Raw genomic sequence first — 13,080 nt, 5'->3', positions numbered from 1 at the left:
CTTGGCCTGGAAATAGCTACTTCTCTTGTGTACCAACTCTTAAGTGATGCCTTCTCCTTTGGGGCTACAAAGTCTCTTCACTTCTCAAGACATCCTCCACAAATAGGACCAGATATAAAAATAAATGTTTTACTCACCTATAGAAGCGCAGCTTCAGCAGAAAAAACCCCCAAATCTAGGTAACACACCACCTTAAGCACCAGTACCAAGAAACCCCAGGATCCTCAAAGCCTACACAAAGGCTCTTACAGGCTAACCTTTTAAGCTATTACCCACAGCTGACTATTATAAGCCCATCAGTCAGTTTCCACAGAGCACTTGACTTTCCCAGCTGCTCATTGTTCTTAAGAAACCTCAAAAAGGCAGTGAGAATTTAGGATAACCCAAATTGGATACATCTTTTCTCAGTAGGAACTCTTTCAAATGGTCTATGAAACTCCCACAGCAGAATTTTGCAGTTAATACTGCAGGTTATTGGTAGCCTTCATGGCAGGGAACAAGGTTCAGAACTGCATCCACTTTTTGTCTTATCCTTACATCCATTTTTCTAATGACAGTCTCAGTGTTTAAAGTCTGAAGTGTGGAGGCAGTCAATAAGTAATTTGAATGCTTAAGAAAAAGATCTCTTGGCTCAGTTTTTCTGAAGCAATGGAGTGGAATTATTCTGGAATTTATTTTCTCTGTGTTGCATCCATTTACATACTTTCTACTAGTGATTTTTCTTCCTTCTTTGATCTTTTTTTTCTTGTTAGAAAAATGAGATGTCAGAAAATCTGACCCGTTGCTGCACCATATGCTTAGTGTCTACTTCCAACAGCAGGTGAGAATCTCATGATTCAATTCCCACCTGTGTCGAGGCCATTTTATAGCAATTTGCTGTGTAGGAAAGCATAGAATAAAAGCAATGAAATCTGTGGAAGACGTGTATATGTGGATCACTGTACACTGTTTCAGCATTGCCCGTATGAAAAGGGAGTACGTGTATACATTTCCATCCCTGCGTGGTGTTAAAAGAGGAAAGCATTGCCTAAAGCCAGCATCACCAAGCCAAAATGTTCTTCAAGGTTGGCCAGACTCTGGAAAAATAACTTGTCTGCTTCCTTCTGCAGCTCTGCTTTCTTCTGCTCTTTTTAATCTTCACGCTTAGAGACTTCCATTAAAAAAAACAACTCCTGTAATCGCCAGGTGACAGGATGGGATGGCTTAAGGCACAGCACCTGACATTGGAAAAGTCATAAATGCCAGGCTTGATGAATCTACAAATCTGTCCTTCCTGGAACAAATTTGGGTCTTGAAATCTTAGCATCGTTTGTTAGAGTCCTATTCCCTGATTTATTCATCAAGGAGTCCTTGCCTTGAAGCAGCCTAATGATGTTTTCTCTCTGATGTCTAATTGCCAACTGCAGGGCTGTACAGCCAGTGATATCTTCCACGTCAAGCAGAGCACCAGCCTTAATCAGGGTCTTTATAATGGCCATATTGCCCTTGAGCACAGCAAGGTGCAAGGGTGTCCAGCCCACTTTGTTCTTGGCGTTGACGTCCGCCTTACACTCCAGAAGGTTGATGACGGTCAAAAAGGAGCCTCGCTGGACTGCAAAATGGAGAGGGGTCCACTGGGACTTCTCAGCGCTGTTGGGATCTGCCCCACATCTCAGCAGCTCGCAGACGACCGGCTCATCGCTGTAGCGAGTAGCCAAGTGAAGCGGTGTCCAGTCCATGCTTCCTTTGGCGTTCAGTTTGGCACGGCTGTCTTTTAGCAGGTGGATGATTTCAATGTGTCCTTTGAAAGAAGCCAGATGCAGGGGAGTCCAGCCTTTGTCTGTCCTCAGCTCCACATTGGCTCCATACTTGATGAGCTTCTCACAGATGAGATACTTCCCCCTCACCACAGCCAGGTGCAGGGCACTGTAATGATTTTGATCCAGGCTGTTGACAGAGGTCCCATTCTTCAGCAAATAATGGACTACCCTGAACTTCCCCCTCTCCACAGCAACGTGAAGTGGGGTTCTATGGTTCTTCTGCTTTTTCTCCAGGTCAGCTCCTTGACTGGCAAGCAGTTTCACCAAGCTGACGTGTCCAAAGCAAGCTGCCACGTGGAGGGCAGTTTTCCCATCAGCCTCCTGTGTGTTGGAGTCAGCCTGGCGAGACAACAGTACTCGGGCCACATTCTCAAAGTTGTTCTGTGATGCCAAGTGCAGAGGGGTCCACCCGTCGTGCTCTTGAGCATTCACCCGTGCCTGGTGGTCTAGCAAGAGGCGTACAATCCTGTCGTCCCCGTTCTGAGCGGCAAAGTGAAGAGGTGTCCAACCATCATCATCGGGCATATTGACGTCTGCATCATGCTCTATCAGAACTGAGCAGATCTCTGGTGACCTCTTCTGAACAGCCATAATGAGCGGGGTGTAGCCACAGATCACCTGGCTGTTCACATTGGCTTTACAGTTCAGGAGAAACTTGACCTTTTCCAGGTTTCCCTGGATCACCATGAGGTGAAGTAACGTGAGGCCATTTTCATGGACTCTACAGATTTCCTCAGACAGGACGTCCTCTGGGCTTTCAACCCCGCCGTAGGAAGGTGGGACACGAACCTCTCGATTATCAGTTTCTACAGGCAGGGGAAACAAAATAGGAGAAAGAGACTAAGACCAGCTGAAATAGCTTGGTGTGCACAAGATGGAAGCGAGAGCATGTGAATCTTCACAGTGTGGAATGAGATAAAAGTCATTGTAGAAATAGGGAATAAGAAATGAGGCAAGAGTGATACATGCAGTCTCTTAGAATGCAGTGAGACATTCGGGCTCTCCCTCACAGGAACTATATCTGCTATTTCCTGTATAGTCTGTTTTCCTTAACTTAAAACAAGTCACTCACATGGAAAACTGACTCGAACCACACCCTTTACCACCAGAGAAAAAGGAAATAGGTGAATTTTTGGTAGGTTTCTCCTTCTTTGGTTTTGAATTATAAAGAAAGGCTCCTACTCACCAGCACTTCTGGTGTCTCGGGGATAGGCGAACTCCTCTTTGTCACTCTCATTTTCAGGAAGGAGAAAAGAAAAAGACATAAGAGAAAGTTGCTCATTTGCATTCTGTAAGGTTTGCACAGAGTTGTTATTTGCTACTGCTCTAGAATTTTGTATTATCATTCAAGTGGTTTTTATCCAATCCTGTTATTGCATCCAAAATTCAACGGAGCAAATCATGACACTAACAGGAATGCGAGAGCCTGAAAAGGATCTCTGGCTGTCACTGAGATTTTCCTCCTCTTGCTCACTTGCTCCCAAAAATGCATATATTCTACTTCTCTATTGCAGCACATGCCCATGGCTGTATCCTGGCTAGCCATTTTCTTTTTTGCACAGGGAACCCAAACACCGCCGCCTCCTCTGTGCTCAGGCATCTTGTTTCTTGCTGCCTGCAAAACTAGGCAAATTCTCAAAACAGCAATAGTTCTCAGCTGCTACTTCTCCCTGCATGAAGCTGACTTCTAGGCACAATTACACTCCAGGAACTGGGCTAAAACTGTGACTGTCCTGTGTTTTTTCTTAGAGAAACGTGGGGATTTAAAACTTATTTTTTCTTCTACAAAGAGTTGTTTAAACTGGAATGTCCTCAGTTCCATGAAGCTGGAAAATAGTCACCTGAGCACATATGCCAGCTCCATGGGCAGAACCCCCACGTCTGCTTGTGCCTCTCTTAATGACAGAGGCCTGCATGATAAACCCACCTGTCTCCCTAAACAAACAACTGATGTACAACCTATGCAAAGGTTGCTGAGGTGCCCTTGTTGTCTGATGATACACAGTGATGAGGAAACGTGTTCTCAGAAACTAGTAAGAAGAGGGAAAGAACTCAGGGGAATTTCCCAAGTGAACTGGGAAGCCTTCCTCACCTGCCGGCTCCCAGAGATGGCAGGCTTGTGGGACATCTTCCTGACAAGGCGTTCGTTCTCTGGATCTACTACAAGGCTTTGTATCAGTGACAGCAGCATGTCTGTTTCCACAGGGATATCTACCAGAGCAAAAAGACTGTTAGCTTTGCAGACTACCCAGAGGTTCAGAACCCAGTCAGTACCCAAGGTTGTCAAAGCCTTCTACACATTCTCCACATGGCAAGAAAGGAGAGACAGAGAATGCATTGACAAGAAATGAGTTCCAAGCATTTCCAAGGCAACAGGCAACCCAACTGGCTAATAGTTACACACAATCCTATCCCCCACTTGATAATCCATTAACCTTGACTAATCCCTATCGTAATCAGCTACTACACCTGTAAAGCTTGGCCTTTGCTTGGGGTCTTGGTCCCAACATCTCTTCATCAAGTCAACCATTTGCTGGCACTCTCCTGGCCAGTCATCGCTGATGGGTTCTAGGCAGGGCCTCTTTCCTGCTGCAACCTTGACTATAATGGCCATCATGTTGGCTCCTGAAAAAGAGCAACATGTGCTGGGCATTTTCCTCTGTGAAGATGGCTGTAATAAACATTTAATTATTGCAGGGCATGTAAGAGGTGTTCATATTTACCTGCATAAGGTTTCTTCTGCATAAGTACCTCCCAAATGACAATTCCAAAGCTGCAGGCAATGAGAGACCATGAGCAATCACTTCCATAGTAAAATTCACATATTGATTTCACCTTTTTGAGAAATGGGAAAACTAGGAAAGAAGCAGCCTTTACCTGTACACATCATATTTGATTCCTGGGGGCTTGCAGTTCTGGAGAAACATTTCAGGGGGGATGTAGCTCAAAGTGCCTCTCAAAGCAGAGCTTTCAATATATTGCATTCGGCTAGATTGCTCCATCCATTTTGACAGCCCAAAGTCTGAGATCTGCAAGCAGATAAAAAAACCCAAAAGAGAGCTTCATCTGTAACGATCCCAGTCTCACTCCTCCTTATATTAGCTGGGAGATACCTCCATCCTTCACGATGCGAGGTATGAGGAGGTACCTACCAGCTGAAACTTCATTAAAGTTTTAAGGTCATACCTTGACGTGCATATTCCCATCTAGGAGCACATTCCCTGGTTTTAGATCTAGGTGCAGCAAAGGTGGTGTCATGCTATGCAGGAAATTCATAGCCAAGCCCATCTCATGGATAACCCGGAACTTGAGCTGCCATGACATCTTGTGAGTGGGAAGAATTTTCTCCAAGGATCCTCTTGCCATATACTCCATCACTATCCCCAAAGGGTTGTTGCAAACCCCATAGATAGTGACAATGTGCTGGAACTTTATTTTCTCCATCTTGGTTGCTTCTTCCATTAGACAGTTCATACTGACTCTGGAAAAACAAAAAAGAGCAAGTGGAAACAAGAAATGGCATCTCGTGATTGACAGGTTAGATTACTGTAAGGTAGCTTAGTGACAGTCAGCCTTTACAAGCAGCCCTTCCTACCCCAAAAAGATTCATTCCAATTTGCCCCTTGAATGGGTGATAATGCAACCACATCATGATCTTTGCACGCTGTAATCCACAGGGTGCTACAACTTTTCAGAATGAGATGAGGATGATCTGGACAAATTCAGCCACTAGGCTCCTAGAGAAAGAGACTAAAACTTCCCTCTTAGTCCAGCTCTTAGACTTTCAGTGATCACAGGAAGCCTTGTCCATGTGCCTGTTTCCACACTGTGGTGAAATTACCAAGTGATGCTCCTCTGGAAGCATGGTGGTAGGAGTAGGCACTGTACAGTGAGCTGTGCCTTTTTCATACACCATGTACCCACGGCGTAGCCTCACACAGCTTGCAAGCAGCCAGGGTCCAGTGACACACTAACCTGATGAGCCTGAGTATATGGAAGCTTGCACAGCCAGAGGGCATGTCCTGCCTGTATCTATTCCTGCGCCTTTGCCTGCAGCTTTCTCTCTTTGAGCACAGTGAATCTGGCCCCGAAGGCAGTCTAGACGTGTCTGCTCATTGTTGCCAGTTTTAGCAGACCTGTTTCATTAAATCTTTGCATTTCCCAACCTGATGAGCAAGTTGGGGTGCCCAGAGCATGTTGACAGCAGACAAGCAGTAAAGTTCCAAAAGTTAATTTAAAAAGCACACCCTGGGAATGAATCTGAGCTTGCAACAACATCATGCCAGGCCACAAACAGCTCTAAACACAGTTCATCTAAGCAATCCTCCTCCCAGGCTTCCTCTAACAGGTTCCCTACAATAAAATGTCATACAAGTGAGAAGGCTCCTGACAGATTCGTATGCTGTACACTTAATGGTGTTTTCTGTGGGTATGCACAGTAAACTGCACACTGAAGGTCTGCCACTTGTAAAAGTCGAAGCCAAAGCCAAAGCCTAAGGCAAGAAGAAATAGGCATTGAACAACACCCACCAGATGCACAGGACTATGAGACCAATGCTGGCCCTTCATACAGCCCCCATGGAAAGGAAGGATTTTTGGCACAGCCAAATAGCAGGACAGCAGAGTCTTGCCTTGTAAGCCAGAACTCACCAGGAGTGCTAAAAAGTGTAAGTCAGAGCAGCCTCAAAGCTGTTTGGACATGTAAGTGTTCCCTTATCACTTTCACATACAGACAAGAAAGAGAGAGAAGCAGAACTCAACTCACTAGTGCTTTTTCCACTGCCTTTTGGTACCAAAAACCTGACTTCCAAGGGAGGAGAAGCCATGAGAATGTTTCCTTCAGAGTTTTAACACCAAATCACCACAGACTGCTCTAAATGATGGTCTGAACTACCGAGCTAGAAGAGACCACATAGTTACCTCTCCACGCCGGAGTCCTGCAGCAGGTATGGAGAGCATTTTACTGCATAAACCGTTCTCCACCTCTTGTGCTTCACTTGGTACACGTGCCCAAAGCCCCCGCTGGCCACTTTTAGCCAATCTTCTTCAAAATCCTCCTTATTAAAGACAGTTAAGCTGCCAAGTCTCCGGTTTCTCTCCAAAGTCATGACAGAAAAAGCAGCCTGGCTCCCTGTTGCCTGCTCAGACAGGATCAAAAAAGAATAAAGGGAGCTCTTCCCACTTGCAGCTTACATAGGGAGGTAGGGGAGTTACCTGAAGTGAGCCCTGTTACTTACTGCCAAGAGGTGGATCCTCAGTGTTTCCTCTCATTGCGTATGTGGAAGAGCTGCATTAGTTAATTCCAGGCACTAATGGCAGGCTACTGTGCAGAGCTTGGCCTGGCTGGATGGAACTCTGCGTTTCCATAAGGCTGCACTTCTCTCTCTGTCATCACTAGGTGAGCAAATACTGGAAGAATACAAGACGAAAAGTGATGCAATGCAAGAAGCTTTTAGCAATGGCACAGTGCTGAAAGTGGGATTCCTCACCTGAGGCATCAGTACTCACTGGTGAAAGTGAGGCAGACAGACACTTATGCAGACAGATCCACGAGGCTCCTGTGCAGTCTTGCATATGTGAGCTGAATGAAGAAGAAAAGTGGAAAACACTCCAGAAAGGTGAAGAAAGGAGAAGACTTTAGAACTACCATGTGGCAAACATGAGTGCATGAACCTGAGAAAATAAACAGAAATACAACTAACATCATGAACCAGAGTAGTTGCCCCAGGGACAAAGTAATGCTGTGGAAAGACTGCAAGGGGCATTTGAAAAAACAAGAGAATACTGAAGAGCTGGTCTGAGCAGTTTAACCATCACCATGTGAGCATTAGTAATAACATGCATGCTTTTGGTTGCTTTACACCTTGACTCCCAAGCTGTAAAATGGTTTCATGACACTCGTCTGAGTCCTGGGCATGTATGTATGAACATCACACAAAGAATATCACTGTAGGTAAGTCAATGTCAAAGATAAGGTGCTGCTGGTTTCCTCGGTGCTACTGCAATACAAACAACTAGTATTTCTGAAGGGTAGTTGACATGGAATGTTGAACTACATATGAGATCTGAAGAAATTATTGGAGGAAAACTGATCAAGGTGGAAATGGAAGCTACTTCTCCGTTGCATTTGACACAAGGTGCTCTGTCAAAGGCCTGTCGCTCGTAGCTGGAAGGCTTTAGGAAAAGAAAAAAAGCAAAAAAAGCCAGCCAGATTGCAGCTTTTTAGGAAGAGAAGCAGCGTTAGAGTCAGATCCAGGACTCTTGCAAACTTCCCGACGCTCCTTAAGAGCCGCCCACCAGCTGCCACGCTTCTGGCCCAGGTGCTGCTCTCGGCCACTCCACTGCTGCTTATTGGTGCTCATGTGCCAACACAGCTTCAGAGCCAAGGACAAGCACGCTGGCGCTCCATTCCCGTGTGTTCAGGCACAGGCAGGGCAAACCGCTACGGAACTGTTCAAGTTTTACTCTAGAAAGTTCAGAAAGTGAGAGAGTAGCGGAAAACATTCCCTGGTTGCAGACTAACAACTGCTGCTGCTGCTTCAGTTGCCCCAGGAATTACAGGTGTGTTGCATTTCTTAGCTCAGGCACACTCCAGAGTGTGTTTAAACCTCAATGGCATTAAAATGCAGTCATGCCAATCATTTGGACCATTGCTAATAACAACTCGTGTTTCTTGAAGTGACCTTTTCCATGCCCTTGCCCTGCACTACAGCCCTGCCAGCTTCAGCTCAAACACCCACACTCCCACTGCAACAGCACCCTGCCGCCGAGGTCATAGCTGGAAACTGCCACCTCTCTGGTCAGAGCAGAGTTGGACAGGAAAGCAGCTACACAGGGAATGTGCAGTTGGAGAAAGCATTTTATCTGGTACCCCCAGCCCTTAGGAGCTGGGAAAAGGACAGCAGGAGCTGTGTGGGGACACAGAGGGGGAATACATTCTTCCAGAGGCTGAAGTCCCCTCTGCTGAAAGAGGAGCACTCAGAGCAGGGGAGAGCACACTTGAACATGGGTGACGTAGGTTTCTGATCACTTAAAGAAACACTATGACAGATCATAGCAAAAGTGATTTTAATATTCATTTGTAACAGGAAATCTCAGCAGAGGTCAAAGGTACGGCTCAGGCTCCAGCTTACTACGGGGGAGATACACACAAAGGGAAACCAAGGTAGGGTTGGTTTAATAGAACTTGTTACAGACTGGAGACAAAAAGGGTAAGGGAGACCCTCCTGTTGAGTCATGAGGTTCTGAATGGACCCCCTTGCTTTCTAAACTCCTTCTCAGAGAGGAGCCTAGGAGTGGCTGCATCCAAACCTAGTCCCAGACTTGGTCAACAGTTTAAGTCTAATAGAGTAAGGGAGACAAGGTAAGGGAGACCCTTCTGCTGAGTCACAAATTCCTTCAGTCAGGAATTCTTCCTTTCGGCCACAATGCTTCTGAGGTTCCATCGCCAAGAACAGGCTACAAGCCAGGCAGCTGGAGCCAGTGGCACGTTCCCCAGGCAGCAGGAGTTTCAGGTACAATTAGGGAACACCTCACTGTCCTAACTCACTGCACCTGCAACTAGGACTGTCGAGGACCGCTTGTTTCGACTCACCACATGGGTAGCCAAGACAACAACACGATGCTGGCTGGCTCCAGTGCAGCAAAGCAGTCTCCAAATCCCTGCTCTGGCATCCAGGAGCAGGTTTTCTTGCTGTGCAAGTACTTTTTTGCAGGACAGTCTAACAGAACTGGCTGTAGCACTTCTTAGTGTCTGGGGCAGCTGTGTGTTACCTAGTGCAGCCCTGGAGTCACTATAGTGTCTGCAAGGACCTCAGGTCACAAAAGCATTTGACACCTCTTAAAGACCTGTTTGTACCAGCCACACCATCGGTACCTTTCTCCTGTGTAATCTCACAGATTCCAGAAACCCAGCCTGTTACTGGAGTTCCCTCTATAGCAGTGGGACAACTGTCTTTTAGGATCAGTCAGTATCCTCTAGAGTCTCGGGTGCAATCACCATTTGTGATTACTGTCTGCATTTGCTACTCAGAACACAGCCTGCTGGTGCATGTGGCTGGGTCCTTGCTGGGTGCAGCTCTGGACCCAGCTTCCCTTCTGAAATGGGCCCAGCACACATTGTCCTCCCAGAGGGACCGAGCACCTGCACAGAGCCTTTTCCATACTCAAACTGCACACAAGCCTTTGGAAAGAATAAGTTCCTCCCTCTTTCAGGGTACTCGACACAGCCACCACAAGGTGCTGGGCAAACACAAGCAAGAACAGGGAAAGGGAATTGGCATCAGTAAGGAGATCACATCCAGTCCCACAGGACCCAAGCAAAGGAAAGCATTGTTTTTAATATGAGGTTTGGTTACACACAAGCAGAACGGGAAGGGGCTTGGTCATCATCAACAGGAATCTCCACATTTAAAATGTGTGCAGGTACTCGAAGCCCACACCACCTTCCTAGAGGCACTGCAGTAACACTGCAGTGGGACATATTTTCCAGGTTGGTAACAAGCAGAGATGCTGCTTGGGCACCTGAGAACAACTGACAAAGCTCTACCCAAGAGTTACATGCAAGAGTTGGTTTATTGCCTTCCAGAAGGGGAGCTGCATCTCTGTCACCTCCTGGCAACTCTGACCCTTGTCACAGGACTGAAAGGTCAGCCTGTAGCAGAGGTTCTTCCATCCATCTCTGCCAGCTGGAAACTGTAGATTAACTGGATGGATACAACCATCTCACCTGATACCTGCCTGGCAATGGTGTGAAAAGCAACTTCATTAAATTGTTCCCCATCAGGAACCCAAAAGCTCACATCACATGCATAGGAAAGTGAGACACTTGAAAAGCCCTGTGACAGTTACCTGTAGCCTGTACATTGACACCCCTGGTCAGCCTCTGCATTGAAAGAATGAACAGCCAAATAGTGAGGATTCTGCCAGGACACTCAAGACCTTTGTAGTGCCAACAAAACATCTGCAAAGTGGTTGAAAGCATAATCACAGCATAGCACTCTATCTGCTTTATTCACCAAAAAGAGGTCAAAATGCTTCTGCTGACCAAACCTGCCCAATGATTCTGAACCCACTCACCCCAAGGTGCTTGTGTCTGCCCTCACTGCAAGACCAATGCTGACCAACCCTTTACTGAGATGCTTGATTACCATCAAGCTGGGCTCCTTGGTGGCACAGCTTTAGTCTACAGTGCTTTCTTTTACGTGGCTCTTCTGCACCCTTTCCCATCTGCTTTCCTGTTTGTGTGAACAGACAGTGTGCTGGTGTTTGCACAGACAGAGTTTTAAGCTCTGCTCTCCCTTCATAACTGGATCACTACTACAGCTCTTTCTGTACTCTGCAGTTTGTGGACTCGCTCATGCAGAAGGAAAGAAATGAAGGAGAGACACACTTAAAGCAGAGATTGGATGTGTTGCTCGCTGCCTCAGCAGCAGCTCTACAAAAGCAATAGAGTGTGCAAAGCAAAATCAATTGCTTTTCTGATCATTCTAGCAGTGGGGTGGGATCTGCAAGACCAGTCAGCTGCTTGTAGTTCACAGGCCATGGATTTCTCCAAGTTGTGGATAGCACATGTTTTTGGTTTTCTGTCTATGATGCAGCCAAAGGCTTATGAAAGTGCTGCCCAAGACAGCAAAGCCAGTAAGAGATCCCAGCAGAATTGGTACCAGCATGGCAGAATCAGGACCTGGAAATAAAGAAATAATCAAGGAATGAACAGTGTTAAGAGAGGAAGGGAGAAGAAAGAGAGGGTTCAACTCCCACTCATCTTTATAGCATGCCAAGCAGGTATGGCGAGGTTGCTTTCCACGGAGCAGTCTGAATGGGTAGTGGCTTTTCAGATGCACTACCTTCCTTGCCTTAAGTTCCCAGCAGTAAATATTCTTTGCATAAACCAAGACACAAGAAGTTAGGTGGCTCTCAGGTATGGTGCCAGGTATGGATTTAAGTAGACTCTTGCCCATATGTACCAGGTTCAGCATCACTCCTTTCTAACAGCTGGACAACATCTGATTAACGTTAACCAGCTGCGGTACTTCACCTACGAACAGAAAGAAAAAAGAAAGCGCTCCTGACTCAGGACCAACCTCTTTCTGCATCTAATGCTCCTAAGTCAGATTTCTGTTCAGTTACCTGTGGGTGCAGTTTCCTTGCTGTGCCAGGTAGCCACCTCTGAATATGGGGATTCTTCCCTAAACTCAGTACAAAAAATGACCACGTTGCTCTTTCATTCTCAAAGCTGCAAAGCTAAAAGAAAAAAATTCCAAGGAGCTCCCTATCCCCTTGACCCTTCCTATCTCATCCTACCTAAAACCCAGCCACTTGAAGGAAAGAATCAATGTCTCACAATCATTTTAATGACATTTCTCCTCTTCAGTTTTGTTTCTCCAAAATACTACCATGGGCAGGAAAATTCTTTTCAACTGGAGGACATTCGGCCGTATTTTTCTCCCCGCTTTTCCTTCTAAAGTTTCAGTTCCTGCAGAGGATGCATTGGCTGTGTCTCCTTGCTCAGAGTCTACCAGGTCTAATACCAATTAACCATCATGTTTGGGATTTAGGAAGGCCAGAATAAAGGGGTGGAGTTGTTAGGATATAATCTGGTCATACTAGATGCCAGTCAAGAAAGTTGTTCAAAGTGTGCTGTTTTTCTTATAGCAGGACATCGAGCAGAAACTTTGTTGAGAGAGACAGAGAGAAATGAAAAGCAAGAGACTCACCTTCCACAGGTTTATATAGAAACCTGTTGTTTGCTCTCAAAACTGGACCAAATGAAATCAGGTTGTGCAGGTTTCCATAGCTGTTCCTGTCACTTGGCTGCAGAAGTGGCTCTGTGCTTTCAAGGCAGTCCTAGGAAAGACACATGAAATATAATGCTTATTTGTTAATATGCTTCTTATGCTGACTGCACGTAAAGTGAAAACACAGCACTGTGAGCTCAGCTTAATCAAGGGCAGAAATTCAGCTGGGGCTTTAGGAGACACAAAGTATGCAGAAGATTAAGAAAGAACTGTATGAGGAGCTGGAAGATGGTGGGGATCCGTACATCTGTCATCAAGATGCTTTACTGAATCGACTGCACTTGCTGGGAGCACCAAATCTTTCAAAAAGCTCCTTAGACCACTGAGAATGGACCTGTGGCACATACCTGTTCACATCCCGTTTTGCCATGTAGACAGACATTAAGCTCACAGTGCAAGTAGGCCACTGAGTGATTCAGCATCTGGAACAGCTGGATGGTGAAGCTAGCAGCCCTGGACTTGCTGCTGTGCAGTAACTGGAT

General features: G+C 46.1%; 1 protein-coding gene across 1 annotated transcript; it reads right to left on the bottom strand.

The window, feature by feature from the left end:
- Positions 1 to 1,256: 1,256 nt before the first annotated feature.
- Positions 1,257 to 6,907, bottom strand: ANKK1 (ankyrin repeat and kinase domain containing 1). Its single transcript, XM_010204390.2, has 8 exons — positions 6,720 to 6,907; positions 4,986 to 5,280; positions 4,677 to 4,828; positions 4,523 to 4,572; positions 4,269 to 4,424; positions 3,892 to 4,010; positions 2,986 to 3,031; positions 1,257 to 2,605 (listed from the first exon to the last, which is right to left on the bottom strand). Exons 1-8 carry the CDS (start codon positions 6,905 to 6,907, stop codon positions 1,257 to 1,259), a joined length of 2,355 nt encoding a protein of 784 aa, XP_010202692.2.
- Between the last annotated feature and the right edge of the window lie 6,173 nt (positions 6,908 to 13,080).

Source organism: Colius striatus, chromosome 23, assembly GCF_028858725.1.
Source record: "Colius striatus isolate bColStr4 chromosome 23, bColStr4.1.hap1, whole genome shotgun sequence".
NCBI classification, from domain to species: Eukaryota; Metazoa; Chordata; class Aves; order Coliiformes; family Coliidae; genus Colius; species Colius striatus.
Note: the sequence above shows the minus strand (reverse complement) of the source record. Positions and strands in the feature narration are given on the sequence as shown.

Bases quoted from the DNA above. Each gene is read 5' to 3' on its own strand.
- ANKK1 (XM_010204390.2), bottom strand. From the start codon at position 6,907: ATGACTTTGGAGAGAAACCGGAGACTTGGCAGCTTAACTGTCTTTAAT. The intron at 4,829-4,985 runs GTATGACCTTAA...ATCTGCTTGCAG, and splicing joins ATGGGAATATGCACGTCAAG to ATCTCAGACTTTGGGCTGTC. The intron at 4,573-4,676 runs GTAAAGGCTGCT...CATTGCCTGCAG, and splicing joins ATCAAATATGATGTGTACAG to CTTTGGAATTGTCATTTGGG.